Genomic DNA, 13,786 nt, shown 5'->3' with positions numbered 1-13,786 from the left:
GGATGGGAACCCAGGATGCCGGCCTGTTCCCCTCCTGCTCACCCTGGGATTGAGCAAGACTTACTTGCAGCTGGGAAAGGTCTGGCCTCCAGCCACTGGACATGACTTTAATCTGTCCCAGACTGCTGACTCAGGGAGCCCGGCTCTCTGCTCACGGGGTGCCTTCCCCTCTGCTTAGGACCCCCACTTGGATAAGTTCTTCACCCTGGTACATGTTCTAGAAGAAGGGACCTTCCCGTTCCGGCTCAAGGAGACGGTGCTGAGCGAGGGCACTGTGGAGCAGGAGCTGCGGGCCAGCCTGGCAGCACTGCGTCTTGCCAGCCCAGAGCCCCTGGTGGCCTTTTCCCACCACGTTCTAGACAAGCTTGTCCGCCTGATCGTGCGTCCACCGATCATTTGTGGCCAGATGGGTGAGCCACTGTGGTCTCTTTCCCCCGAGTTTCTTCCTATAGTTCATTGCTGCTGTGGCCTCAGTTTCCCCATATGAAGTGTATGAAGTGACCCCAAAGCACTGCACCCAGGTGCTGGGCCTTTCAGATTCCAGTGGTCGGATGAGCCCCTCCACCTCTTCCCTTCCCGCCTCTGGGAGGTGAATGGGGACCCGAGAGGCCGTGGGCTGCGGGGCGTGACCTTTGTTCTGTCCGACAGTGAACCTGGGCCGAGGAGCCTTTGAAGCCATGGCTCATGTCGCCAGCCTTGTGCACCGGAACCTGGAGGCTGTCCAAGATTCCCGTGGTCACTGCCCACTGCTGGCCGCCTATGTCCACTATGCCTTTCGCCTCCCTGGTGGTGACCCCGGCCTGCCTGGCGGTGAGTGTCGGTGGAGAACGCTGGGTCACGAGAGATGCTGGTGAGAGAACACACTGAGTAGAGGAGAGTAGGAGAATAAGCAGGGGTCACCGGGAGTGCAAAGCCCAGAGCCGCACACGAGAGAGAACTTGGAAAGTTCTCCTCCACAGAGCATTCACCAAGACTGGCTTTGTCAGTGTGTGTGTGAGAGAGATCGTGTGTGTGTGAGTAGCATACATGAGTGAGGCCCTGGGTTTGAATCTCTGCACCAGAAAGAAGGAGAGGGAGGAGAGGGAGGGGCAGAGAGGGATGAGGGTTGAGGGCCATGGGCTAGGGTGGAGCTCCGGCAGCTGGAGTGTTCAGCCTGCACAGGATGTCGGTTTCATCCCCAGCCCTGACAGGAAGAAAGTCAGCTTCTCCCCGTTCACACAGAATGCATAACGGCTATGAGCACACGGGCACACAGGCCTGTCCCAGTGTCTTCCATCACCACAAAGCAGTCATCATGTTCAGCTCCATTCTCCAGTGCCAACATGGAAACTCGGAGAAGAAAAGTGATTTCGCGCACGGCAAGGGCCTGGGGTGTGCTGGCAGGTGCTGAGCTGGCGGGTTCCCTCTCTCCTCAGGGGTCCCTCCAGAAGCCGTACAGGCCGCCACCCTGGCCCGAGGCTCCAGCCGCCCCACCAGCCTCTACCTGGCGCGGTCTAAGAGCATCAGCAGCAGCAACCCTGACCTGGCCGTGGTCCCCGGCTCTGTGGACGATGAGGTGTCCCGAATCCTAGCCAGCAAGGTAGGGCAGAGGGGCCCGGAGGCCTCCTGCCTCACAGGCCTGGCTGCAGGCTGGGTGAGGGGGAGGGAAGCGGCAGGCCACTGCTCAGAAGAAGGCGGTCCCGGCCATGGGGCCACGCCGAGGCTGTGCAGGGCTGGTCGGTTTCCACTGTTCAGTTGACCAGACACTGTGGGGGGGCAGGGCTTGGGGTGCCTGGAAAAGGAGGGTAATGCATGTGGCTCAGCAGGTTTGGGTACACACGCAGCCTGCACACTAATGCGAAGGAGCAGGTACGTGTGTTCTTGTTCATACGTGCACAGATGGGCACACGTGTACACACATATCCTCTGCACACACACGCATGCAGTTACCCCATGCACAGATATGTACGAGTGCATATGGTCGGGCCCCATATATATGTCCATATATGAATACATACGTACATGCTCTCCGTATGTATACCTACGTGGGTTTGAACACACGTGCACTAGGCCATTATACACTCCGTGAGCACCCGAATACCGCACATTTCCCAGGTATGTTCGTGGCATGTCTGTGCTCTGGGGCAGTGCCCACCCGTGGCCTCCCCGCCTCCTTCCCTGTGCCTGGCCCAGGACATCGCCCCTTCTCTGTGTGTCCTCAGGGCGTCGATCGCTCGCACTCCTGGGTGAACTCTGCTTACGCTCCGGGAGGCAGCAAGGCCGTGCTGCGCCGGGCGCCTCCGCACTGCGGGGTCGAGCCCAGACAGGTGCTCTCCCTACCTGCCTCTGCCCTGCATGACTTCCTCCCACCTTCTTGCCTGCAGTGCACCAATCCCTGGGGGCTGCCTGAGGGACAGCAAGGACCCCGCGTGACTGTGTCTGGGGCTGTGGAGGTCTGTGTCCCAGGTGTCTGTGGTCAGCCTTGTGCTGCCCTGGTTGGGGGTGTGGCCCAGAGGCCCAGTTCTTTCACAGCAGACACGAGGTTCTGGGTTCTAGCCTCAGTACCCCCAGGAAGTAAAATTAAGACTAAGAAGCAAGGTGGGGCATGGTGGCGCACGCCTTTGATCCCAGCACTTGGGAGGCAGAGGCAGGTAGAGCTCTGAGTTTAAGGCAGGCCTGGTCTACATGGTAATTTGGAGGCCATCCAGGGCTGCGTGGTGACACCGTCTTAAACAAAAACACTGGGAACAAACATAGACCCCAGCCCCAGCAGAGACAGAGACACTGGGGTGGTGTGTAAATGGACACAGGTCATATGCAAATCTACACACCTATAACCACTGCATGGCTGTTGCCCTCTAACCATCTGTTTTAGGGGACTTCTAACCACCTCCTTGACATGGTCAACCCTCAGAAGGGTGAGGCAGCCCTGGGCCTCTGTAGTTCCCCACCTGTGTCGTTTCCCAGGGACCTGGTATCAGGAGGGGCTTTGCCTACAGTAGGCCTGGGCTCCAGTTCCCCTTGGGAGGCAGAGACAGGAGTTCAAGGTCATCCTGGGCTACCTAGACGTTTCAAGGCAGCCTGGGCTACCTCAGAACCTGTCCCAGCAAACAAACCAGATTCTCAGTGAAGTGCTCAGCAATATGGCCCCAAGTGAGGGCATAGGGTAGACCCTCAGAGGGATTTCCTGAGCTGCAGCACACATCCCATAGACACCCATAGAGCGAGTGAGCAGGCTCAAAGTGCTGCCATAACTGCCTTCAACAGGCTAGGGCTGGGGCTCGGCAAATGGAGCAATGGCCTGGCACGTACACAGCCCTGGGTTCCATCTCCAGCACCACATAAAGCAAGCATGTTGGTACATGCCTGTAAACACGTCTCCAGCCTTGGAGATGGAGGCATCAGTCATCCTTGGCTGTGTAGGGAGTCTGAGGCCAGCCTAGAGAACATGAGACCCTGTCCCAAAAGGAAAATGCTGGGAATGAGGTTCAGCGGTAAAGCATGTCCTTAGCCCATGTGGCTGGTTTGTACCAGGCTCAATCCCTAGCATTTTAATCAGGTCGTCCTCAGTTTCCTACAGGGTCAGTTAGGATTTGGAGGGCTGGGAGAAGCTCTCAGCAGGGTAGTGCTTCAGGCGGGAAGCAGTCTTTGCAGTGGGTGGCCAAACTGAGTGGCCATGGGAGCGACAGACACTCAGTACCGGTGACTGAGTCAGTTCCACCACTGAGCCTCTTCTCCTGACCAGACAGCCAGGCAAGGGAACCGAAGCAAGGACTGCCCCTGTGCCCAGTTCACTAAGGGCATGCTGAGGCTCTGTGAGGCAGGGCTGGAGTGGGAGGCCAGGCCTGTGGTCCTGGGTGCTTGGCACATACCATCTTCGCTGTCTCACCTTCCATCCTGTCTTCCTCCTGTCTCTACACTCCTCCTCCACGTTCATGAACTCCACTTGCTGGTCCAGTCCTTCAGTTTAACTCTTAGCCTCATCCGTGCTGCACTGGCCATGTTTTCCCTGTCTGCATGGCGCCCTGAAGCAGGGGCCTTGGCCAGCCTTTGTGTCTGCTGTGCCATGCGCACCCAGCCCACGCATCACCTCACCTTCATTGGCACTCTTGACTCCATCCTTCCCACCCGCACTCCCGAGGGCTGGGGTGGAGCCCAGGCCTTACGCACTCGAAGACAAATGCTCTACCGCTGGGCCAAATCCCCCAGCCCCGTTTCCATTGTTCTGTGTCTTGTGGAGTGTCGGTTTGTTTGGTTGTTGTGTTTTGAGAGAAAGTCTTTCTTTGTAGCCCATGATGGCCTGGAAGTCACACTCTTCCTGCCTCCTTCTCCGGAGCACTAAGATGTCAGCTCTCTCTCTCTCTCTCTCTCTCTCTCTCTCTCTCTCTCTCTCTCTCGCACTAAGATGTCAGCTCTCTCTCTCTCTCTCTCTCTCTCTCTCTCTCGCACTAAGATGTCAGCTCTCTCTCTCTCTCTCTCTCTTGCGCGCGCGCGCGCGCACACACACACACACACACACACACACACACACACCCCTGTCCAGGTCCCTGTTTTGTGAACACACCTGATTTCAGCTGCTTCTTCACTACCTTCATCGACAGCGCCCCACGTCCTCCCACAGCACCCAGCCACAACCCCATTCACACAATCCCTCGTCTTTTACCCATCTGCCCTCATTGCCTATCTGGCCCTGCCCTTTGCCTCCGTCATTTTCTGCTGCTAGAACAAAGTACTCAAGACCGGGCCATAAAGAGAATATTTAATTCATGGCCCTGGAGGCTAAGGGAGGCCCCGGAGCCCTGGGCCTTTCTTGCTGTATCATGTGGTGAATCGTGACCCATGGTGACAGGCAGTGAGCTAACTCAGGTCTTCCTCTTCTCCCCTTTTTCCCCCTCCTTTCTCCATCCCCCTTTTCTCTTCTTCCGTCCCTTCTTCCTTCTTCTTCTTTCTTTTCCCTTTATTGTGAGACAAGGTTTCCCTTGGCTTGGAACTCACAGTCCTCCTGCCTCAACATCCTCAGGATGACAGATGTGTCCCACATCCCTTGCCTTTTTTGTCCTCTTCTTCTATAGTACTGGAGGGTCCCACACTCGTAGCCTCACCTAACGCTGGTCACCTACAAACATCCCACCACCAAATGCCATCAGCATGGCCTGCCTGGGCTTCCTGAGCCTCAGTCTCAAAAACAAAAAACAAACAAAGACCAACTGGTCTGGTGGCACACGCCTTTGATCCCAGCACTCAGGAGGCAGAGGCAGATGGATCGCTGTGAGTTCAAGGCCAGTCTGGTCTACAGAGCGAGTCCAGGTCAGCCAAGGTAACACAGAGAAACCCTGTCTCACAGAAACAAAAACAAAAAAACACAACCCAAACACAAAACCTCTAACACGTGAATGAAGTTTCTGAAGATGTCTTTAAACCAGAGCATGAGTTCTACCTTTGTTCATGCTGGCAAGACCCATCTCTGTCTTCAGCCATGCCCACACGGACCGATCCGTCCTCCATCCACGTTGCCTCATCTCTGTTCCCATCATATCACTAACTCATTCTGCCATCCCACGCTCTCCATCCCATCCTAGGCCACCGACCGCAACTCTAGCCGCGCCTCCTCTTACGTTGAGGCATCCTCCTCGGCCCTGCCAGCCCCTCAGCCAAGACACACTGTACAGAAGGTAGAGGGGACGACAGGGTGGCTGATCTGATGTCTGCCCTGTGGCAAAGGGGTCCAGTGCTTCTCCCCGAGGCCCAGAGCCCAGCAGGGGCTGGAGCCCGCTCTCTTCTCATCCTGCATGGCCTCCCGCTGCTCTGACCCCCAACCATGCCTTCCTGAGGGGTGTGCGGGAGGGGTGGCCTCCGGCCCCGCTGACCCTGTCCCTGCCCACAGCTGCTGCATGAGGAGCTGGCTCTGCAGTGGGTGGTGAGTGGCAGCGCGGTTCGTGAGGTGGTCCTGCAGCACTCCTGGTTCTTCTTCCAGCTCATGGTGAGCACTTCCCCATCCGTGGAGACCCCCGAGAAGAGGTGCCCCAAAATGGCCCCGAGGCTCCTTCATAAGGAGAGAGGGAGGGCATCTTGACAGTGGACCCCCTCTCCGGAGAGGACTCCGCAACCCAGAGATGGGGCCTCCCTCCTGCGAGAGGCACCAAGCACTAGAGGCCAGGCTTGCAGACACCCCCCAGTTCCTTCAAGTGTGCCTTCATGTCCTCTTTCCCGGTGCCTGCTGGCCCTGTCTCCACTATCCCCCATAGTCCTCCAAGACAGGAGGGGCTGGCCCTGATACAGGGCCGTGAGCCCAGCAGTAGGGAGGAGGAGACAGGAGGGTCCCTGGTGCTTGCTGACCGGCCAGCCTCAGTAAGACCCGCCTCAAAACAAGAGGTGGACCTTGGCCTCCACGGGTGTTCCACTCTGGGTTCTAAGGCTCCACCCTTGGTCCCACCTACTCCTCAGATCCCTTCTACTGCCGCTACCTACTCAGCCTCTATCCATATAGCCTTCAGGCTGCATCTCGTTGGGGTCTGGACCCCTTAAGCCTGCTGTTCTTGATGCTAAAGTTCCGCCCCTTCTCTCAAATCCAGACCACACCTCAGCCACCACTCAGCTCAGAGCAGCCACGTCCCCCTTCCTCGCCTGTAGAGCCCCACTGGGCAGCCAGGCACCCCAGTTTCCCTCCAGCCCCACCAGTGTGTCCTAAGCTCCTCCCCCAACCCTCATGCAGCACTTATGTGACAAAGCCCTGTCCTCCTGCCTCACCCCCAGGTGAAAAGCATGGAGCTGCACCTGCTCCTGGCCCAGCGACTGGACACTCCCCGAAAGCTGCGCTTCCCTGGGCGCTTCCTGGATGACATCGTGGCCCTGGTGGCCTCCGTGGGCCTGGAAGTCATCACCCGAGTCCATAAGGTGAGGGGGGACTTCGGGCCTCTTGGAGGAAAGTGGCCGGGTGGGCAGATGCCGAGTGCCGGGCGGGTCTGTTCACCCATGGTCTCTTTCTTGAGCACCTGTGGTGTACATAGCCCTGGCTGCATTTAGAGGCACAGCAGTAAATCAAACAGATCACGTCCTTGCCCTCGCAAAGCAGTTTTAGAGGGAAAACCGAAAGGTGAGATGGGTGAGCCCTGGGAGTTGCCGGCAGAAGGGATGGCAGGTGCAAGGGTCCTGAGGCTAGTTTGCAGCTGGACGATGCGAAATGAGCACAGCTGAAGTGGGCTCATCAAGGGAGAAGTGAGAGTCGGTGAGGACACGGAGGGGGAGGGGCACATCCTGTGGCCCGTGGCACAGTACCAGGATACGGTCGGAACATAATAAATAGATGTTGCTATCCTGGGACCCTGATGCTCACCGAGGCCCCGGGCTCATCAATCCCAGTCCCCACAGGGATTAGGCGAGCAGTAGTGGTGATCACAGTGTTCTTATGGAAGCATTTATTGACCGCCTTCTGCCTGCTGGACCGCTTAAATCTCACCAGTCATCCATAGTAGTAATGTTACCTCCACTTTAGTGACAGGGAAACTGAGGCAGAGAGTGACCGAATAGCTTAACCTGATACCACTGGGGAGAGACAGAAAAGGATCTGAATCCAGGTCGCCCTCTTCTGTGGGGGCGTAGAGGGTCAGAGAGTAAGCTCCGCCTGGGACAGAAACACCCATGGCCCTGCTGCATCCAACCCATGCCCTTCTTCTTGTTTCTTTTGTTTTGTTTTGTTTTTTTTGAGACAGAGTTTCTCTTTGTAGCCCTGGCTGTCCTGGAACTCAGAGATCCGCCTGCCCCTGCCTCCCGAGTGCCGGGATTAAGGCATACGCCACCACCGCCCAGCTCGGATTGGTTTATTAGATTTATTTATGTATTGTGCTTGTGTGTGTGTGTGAAGCATGGTGCATGTGCAGAAGACAGCTTAGGGAGTCCATTCCCCTGCCCCCACATGGGCACACTCAGGGCGTCAGGCTTGGTGGCAAGCGTCTTCGCCCTCCCAGCCAACTTGCCAGCTTGTCTCTTCTGACTTTATTTCATTTTTACAGTTTCACTGTGTAGTCCTGGCTTGCCTGGAACTTGCTGTGTAGACAGGCTGGTTTCAAACTCAAAGAGAATCACCCACCTCTCCTTCCTGGGTGCTGGGGTTAAAAGCGTGTGCCACAATGGTCAACTCTCTTGAGTTTTTTGGTTTTTTTTTTTCCTTTTTGGGGGGGGTGTTGGAGAGAATTGTTTTTTTTTTTTTTTTTTACACAGGGTTTTCTCTGTGTAGCCCTGGCTGTCCTGGAACTCATTCTGTAGACCAGGCTGTCCTCAATCTGCCTGCCTCTGCCTCCTGAGTGCTGGGATTAAAGGTGTTCATCACCCGCTCTCCTGGCTTTTAAAGAGAAATGTCACTTGGGGATTCAACAGGAACATTTTAAGTTTGGGAATTCTGCCCATGTTACACAAGCCGAGTGACCTCCAGGCTGGTCCAGAGGTCCCAGTCCTTGGACTAGTCCCAAGCGCTGACATTGGTATCACTGGTGATGGGCCCCTCACTTCAGTCCATTCCTCTGGCATGTAATGAGCACCTGGTGTATCTAATTCCACGCTCAAGGCAGCTCCAGCCAGGTGTGGTGGTGCACAGCCATGATCTCTGCACTTGGGAGACTGAGAGAAGAAAATCACAAGTTTGAGGATAGCCTGGGCTATGTAAGCTCACCACTGTGTCTCCTAAGCCTGCTGGAGGAACAGCCAGGGCAGGAGGTTTCCCTCGCAGCTTTGGCACACAGTAGTTGCTCACTGGATGCTCATTAAACCCTTGCTGAAGGCATACCGTTAGAGCACATTAATTTGCTAGAATTCGATGATAAGCACTTAACAGAACCAAAGTGTTTCTCTGCGCGTAAGTAGGCTTGAGGCTTCCTGAGTTTGGCTCGGGCCCTCTCGGTTCACCAGGGGTTTTGAAACATGAAGGAGTTTTGTTTTGTTTTCTGTTTTGTTTTTTGTTTTTTTTTTTTTTAAACCTCCACTCTGATCTCATTGGCCAGAATATGGTCAGCTAGCTATCAGCAGCAAGGAACCCTGGGAAATGTGTTCTGTTGAACTCTTGACATCTGGATGTAGGGAGTGAGTTACCCAACTATCGGTGGGAAAAGGGATAAAGGGGGGGGCTGGAGAGATGGCGCAGAGGTTAAGAGCACTGGTCGCTCTTCCAGAGGTCCTGGTTCAGGCACCCACATGGTCCCAGCACCCACACGGTGGCTCCCAACTATCTGTAATGAGATCTAGAGCCCTCTTCTGGCCTGCAGGCAGAATACTCTGTAAATAATAAATACACAAATATTTTTTTAAAAAATGTATGGTGGGGCTGGGTGTGGCATAGTGGTCCACACCTTTGACCCTAGCTCTGAGGAGGCAGAGAGACGTAGATGTCTGTGTGTCTGAGTCCAGCCTGGTTCACACAGTGAGTTCTAGGCCAGCTAAGGCTACAGAGTGAGACCTTGTCACAAATAATAAAAATGAAGCAAAACAAAAGTATTGTGAGTGACTCGTGGAGGGGGAGATGAGGTCAGGGAGGAAGGCCTGGTCGCAGAGCCAGCTGGTTAAGGGAGTCACGCAGACATGGCCTCGGTGAGCCAGGCTAGGTACCATGACTATGGGCTGACAGGTCGCTATGTCCCCAGGACATGGAGATGGCTGAACGCCTCAACGCCAGCCTGGCCTTCTTCCTCAGTGACCTCCTGTCCATAGCAGACAGAGGCTACGTCTTCAGCCTGGTACGAGCTCACTATAAGCAGGTAGGTGTGCACGGTGAAGCATGTGGAGGGTCTGGCTGATGACGTCAGGGGACCCACGGATCTGCGGCAGGGTGACGCTGATGTCGCCCACGGCATGGCCTCCCCCGCAGGTGGCCACACGGCTGCAGTCCGCCCCCAACCCAGCCTCGCTGCTGACCCTTCGAATGGACTTCACCCGCATCCTGTGCAGCCACGAGCACTATGTGACCCTTAACCTTCCCTGTTGCCCCCTGTCGCCCCCAGCTTCCCCGTCCCCCTCGGTGTCCTCCACTACCTCCCAGGTAGGTGGGCCCCTCCCCCTCCTTCTTTTCACCTTAAGCGGCACACCCTCCACCCACCCTCTACAGCTCTGTTCACTTCCTTGTGCCACACGGCCCTGGCAGACCCTTGGCCTTTGACTTTTCACCTCTGAGTCTCCACCCATGACTTCTCAGAGATTTTCCAGGAAAAATGTCCCTGCTGACCCCCAAACCCAATTCTTGGACTTGCATCCAATCTTCTGTCTCTCAGCCCTTTGAGTTTTGGCTCTATGCCCTACCACCTCACAGATGGGTTACCCTGACCTCTCACCTCTGACCTTTAAAGATTTATTAATTTTTATTTTATGTGTATGGCTGTGTTCCACATACATGCTTGGTTCTGGCAGAGACCTGAGGAGGACACTGGATCCCCTTGACCTGGCTTTTACAGATGGTTGTGACAGCCATGTGGGTGCTGGGAAATGAACCAGGTCCTCTGGAAGAGCAGCTAGTGCTCTCAACCGCAGCACTAACTCTCCAGCTCCTCACCTCTGACCTTTAACCCTATGCCCACGGACAGTGCTATTGCACTGATATTGTCGGCCCACAATAAGTGAGCAAAAAATATGATGATACTTTCCCGGGAGATATTCTTAACTAAAGTTGTTATCTTATGGAGGGAGCATGTGTGCTGTGATTACAGTCGGTTCTCTCCGTCCACCCTGTGTGCCCTGGGGGCTCAAACTCAGGCGGTCAGGCTCGGTGGAGAGGGCCTTTCCTGGCTGAGGCCTCTTGCTGGCCCCTACTGAGGCGCGTCGAGGAGGGAAAGCGGGAAAGGTCCAGATTTAGGTCTGTGGGTTCTGCTCTCCCATCCCACACCCCCACCTCCAGCTCTTGGTGCTCACTTCAGTTGTTTCCACGGTGGCCATGCTGGTAACCTTTTACCTCTGACTCTTGACCCTGGGCCTCCGCTCTACCATCTGCAGAGCTCCACCTTCTCCAGCCAGGCCCCTGACCCCAAGGTGGCCAGCATGTTCGAGCTGACTGGGCCGTTCAGGCAGCAGCACTTCCTGTCCGGACTGCTGCTGACAGAGCTGGCTCTCGCCCTGGACCCAGAAGCTGAGGGGTGAGCGTGGTGCCTGGGTGTGTCCGGGGACAGTGGCAGGAGCCAGGAGCCATGTTGGCTGAGCACCCCGTCACTCCACAGGGCATCCCTGTTGCACAAGAAGGCCATTAGCGCGGTGCACAACCTGCTGTGCAGCCACGATGTTGACCCCCGCTACGCGGACGCTACCGTGAAGGCCAAGGTGGCCGAGCTGTACCTGCCGCTGCTCTCCCTTGCGAGGGACACCCTGCCACGGCTGCATGGCTTTGCCGGTCAGAGGGCTGGGGGAGATGGGGTTTCACGGGCCAGGGTCTCGATCACGGATGCGGGGCGGGTGAGTCAGACAGTCAGCCTCAGGGTGAGCAGCTTGGGGCCAGGCCCTTGACAGCATCCGCATCAGGCCAGTCACATCTCTGAACCTCAGCCCTCACTGCACAGTGAAACAGTGTTGGGGTCCATTATGCTAGGGGAGCACACAGGTGGAGCACTGTCCTGCCGTTGACAGCCCATGTGGACAGGCCTTCTGATGACGTGTCGCTTTCTGAGGGGAAGGGCGGGGGCTCACTGGAGACAGGCAGCTGAGGAAGCAGGGCCTCCTGCTCTTGTCTTTTCACTTTCAGCCGGTAGCTACAAGTCCTGCTTGGCACTCGGGAACAGTCTAGGGCCGCTGCTTGGGGAGGACCTGGGAATCAGCCTTGCATAACATGGAGGAAGTCTCAGCTCTCATCTTCTACATTTCTCCTCCCTCCCTTTCCCGCTCCCCTGGACTCTGTGCGATGTACCTGCTGTTTCCCGGTGCTTTCTGCTGTCTGTTCTGAGTGCCTCATTTCAGCAACATTCTGTTCCTCTGTCTTGGAGTTCACTGTGTCTTCGGTCAAGCCGATGTCGCCTTGGTTCTTGGTTTTTGGCTTTTGTTTTTTCGTTTCCTATCTGTGTATGTGCATGCATACATGTACGCGTGCACACTGCACGTGAAGGCCCGGGGCTGATGTCAGGGTTCAGCCTCGATCACTCTTCTACCTTCCCTGCTGAGGCAGGGCCTCTTCTTCAGTCAGGCTGGGAGCTTGCTGAGAGGGCTCGTCCCACTAGCCGGCTTGCCCTGGATCCCGGGTGCGCGCCTCCTCAGGCTGGACCTACACGCGTGTGGCCATGCAGTCTGGCGTTGATGTGAGTGCTGGGAGCCTGAACTCCAGTCTCACGCGTGCACGGCAGATGCTTAGCCACCGAGCCATCTCCCAGCCCAAATTCTTAACTTCAGACACTAATTTTTTGACTTGTAAAATGCCCAGTTTGTTCTAACTTTTTCATAGTTCCAGTTTTATTTTTGTCATTTTTTATATTATTTCACATGTTGAATGTTTTACGTGCATGTATGTATGTACACCACGTGCATGCCTGGTGCCTACAGAGGCCGGAGGATGTCAGATTCCCCTGGAATTGAAGTTACACATGGTTGTGAATCACCATGTGGGTGCTGGGACATGGACCTGGGCCCCCTGAAGGAGCAGCCATTGTTCTTCACTGCTGAGCCATCTCTCTAACACCAAGCAATGCTCATCTATCTATCCATCCATCCATCTATCCATCTATCTTGTCTATCTATCTATCTATCTATCTATCTATCTATCTTGTTTTTTTTTGAGACAGTCTCTCTAAGTAGTCCTGGCTGTCCCAGAACTTGCATTTAGGCCAGATCTCGAACTCAGAGACCTGCCTACCTCTGCTGGGATTAAAGGCATGCGCCATGCCTGGCAGTGGCCAACACTCTTAACCACAGAGCCATCTCTCCAGCTCCCTATTTTTAATTAAAATTTTTGTTTGTTTTCTGTGTATGTATATAGACATATACATGAACATATAGAGGTCAGAGGACAATATGTGGGAGTCAGTTCTCTCCTCCCACCGTGTGGGTCCCGGAGATCCGAACATAGGCCATCAGGCTCAGCGGTAGCCATCTTTGTGCTGAGCCATCTCACTGGCCCTCTGGTCTTATTTTGAAATTCTTCGTTCTTGACCCATTTTTGTCCTTCTTTGGTTTTATTGTAAAGTCATTATTTGCTAAAATTTACTCTTCTCTGTTTCTACTTCAGATGTCTTTGTCACTTGCCCACATTTTCCTGTCCTGACTTGGGCCTTATAGTTTGTGTTCTCCTTGACACTGTGTGTAAGAGAGCCACAGGCCAGAGCAGGGCTGCCTCTCCCAGGAGGATGCTCCTTTTGGCGTCCAGGCAGACAGACATCTCTGTCAAGCTGGAACTGTGCCAAGCTGGGTGTGGCTAGAATTTTGCTTAGGCTCAGTCTACCTTTTATCTGTCTTCGGTAGCCAGCTGTGTCATGGCACACGAATGTAATGCAATATTCAGAAGGTTGAGACACACTCCCAGCCGCTCACTGGGAGATTTGTTGTTGTTTTTCTTTTCTTTTCTTTTTCTTTTTAATGTCCATTGGTGTTTGTGTGTCTCTGGGAGGGTGTCGGATCCACTGGAACTGGAGTTACAGACAGTTGTGAGTCGCTGTGTGGATGCTGGGAACTGAACTCGGGTCCTCTGGAAGACCTCTGAGCCACCTCTCCAGCCCCGCTGTTGTTTTTCAAGATAGGATTTCCCTATGTAGCTCTGGTCTGAAACTCACTTTGTAGAGCAGGCTGGCCTCAGACTTGAGTGATCCACCTGCCTACTCCTGCCTAAATCTAGGTGCTCACAATACCTCATTCTTTTGAT

At 55.0% G+C, this 13,786-nt stretch overlaps 1 protein-coding gene across 12 annotated transcripts in view; it reads left to right on the top strand.

Annotated features, from left to right (window-relative positions):
* Dock6 (dedicator of cytokinesis 6) overlaps window positions 1-13,786 on the top strand; it is a 50,988-nt gene that overhangs the window by 21,321 nt on the left and 15,881 nt on the right. For 7 of the 12 annotated variants that reach the window (XR_009587035.1, XM_060370679.1, XM_060370691.1 and 4 more), the window contains 11 exons: window positions 179-410; window positions 649-810; window positions 1,416-1,579; window positions 2,202-2,306; window positions 5,559-5,651; window positions 5,864-5,959; window positions 6,733-6,873; window positions 9,609-9,722; window positions 9,833-10,003; window positions 10,948-11,087; window positions 11,169-11,338. Coding sequence is in view for 11 of the 12 variants with exons in the window: in XM_060370679.1 (XP_060226662.1) it covers window positions 179-410; window positions 649-810; window positions 1,416-1,579; window positions 2,202-2,306; window positions 5,559-5,651; window positions 5,864-5,959; window positions 6,733-6,873; window positions 9,609-9,722; window positions 9,833-10,003; window positions 10,948-11,087; window positions 11,169-11,338 (1,588 nt within the window). In the remaining variant the exon portion in view is untranslated. The remainder of the gene's footprint in view (window positions 1-178; window positions 411-648; window positions 811-1,415; window positions 1,580-2,201; window positions 2,307-5,558; window positions 5,652-5,863; window positions 5,960-6,732; window positions 6,874-9,608; window positions 9,723-9,832; window positions 10,004-10,947; window positions 11,088-11,168; window positions 11,339-13,786) is intronic. The other 5 variants (XM_060370722.1, XM_060370712.1, XM_060370701.1 and 2 more) reach the window with 2 other exon arrangements.

The sequence above is a fragment of the Meriones unguiculatus genome, chromosome 1 (genome assembly GCF_030254825.1).
Source record: "Meriones unguiculatus strain TT.TT164.6M chromosome 1, Bangor_MerUng_6.1, whole genome shotgun sequence".
Classification (NCBI taxonomy): Eukaryota; Metazoa; Chordata; class Mammalia; order Rodentia; family Muridae; genus Meriones; species Meriones unguiculatus.
Note: the sequence above shows the minus strand (reverse complement) of the source record. Positions and strands in the feature narration are given on the sequence as shown.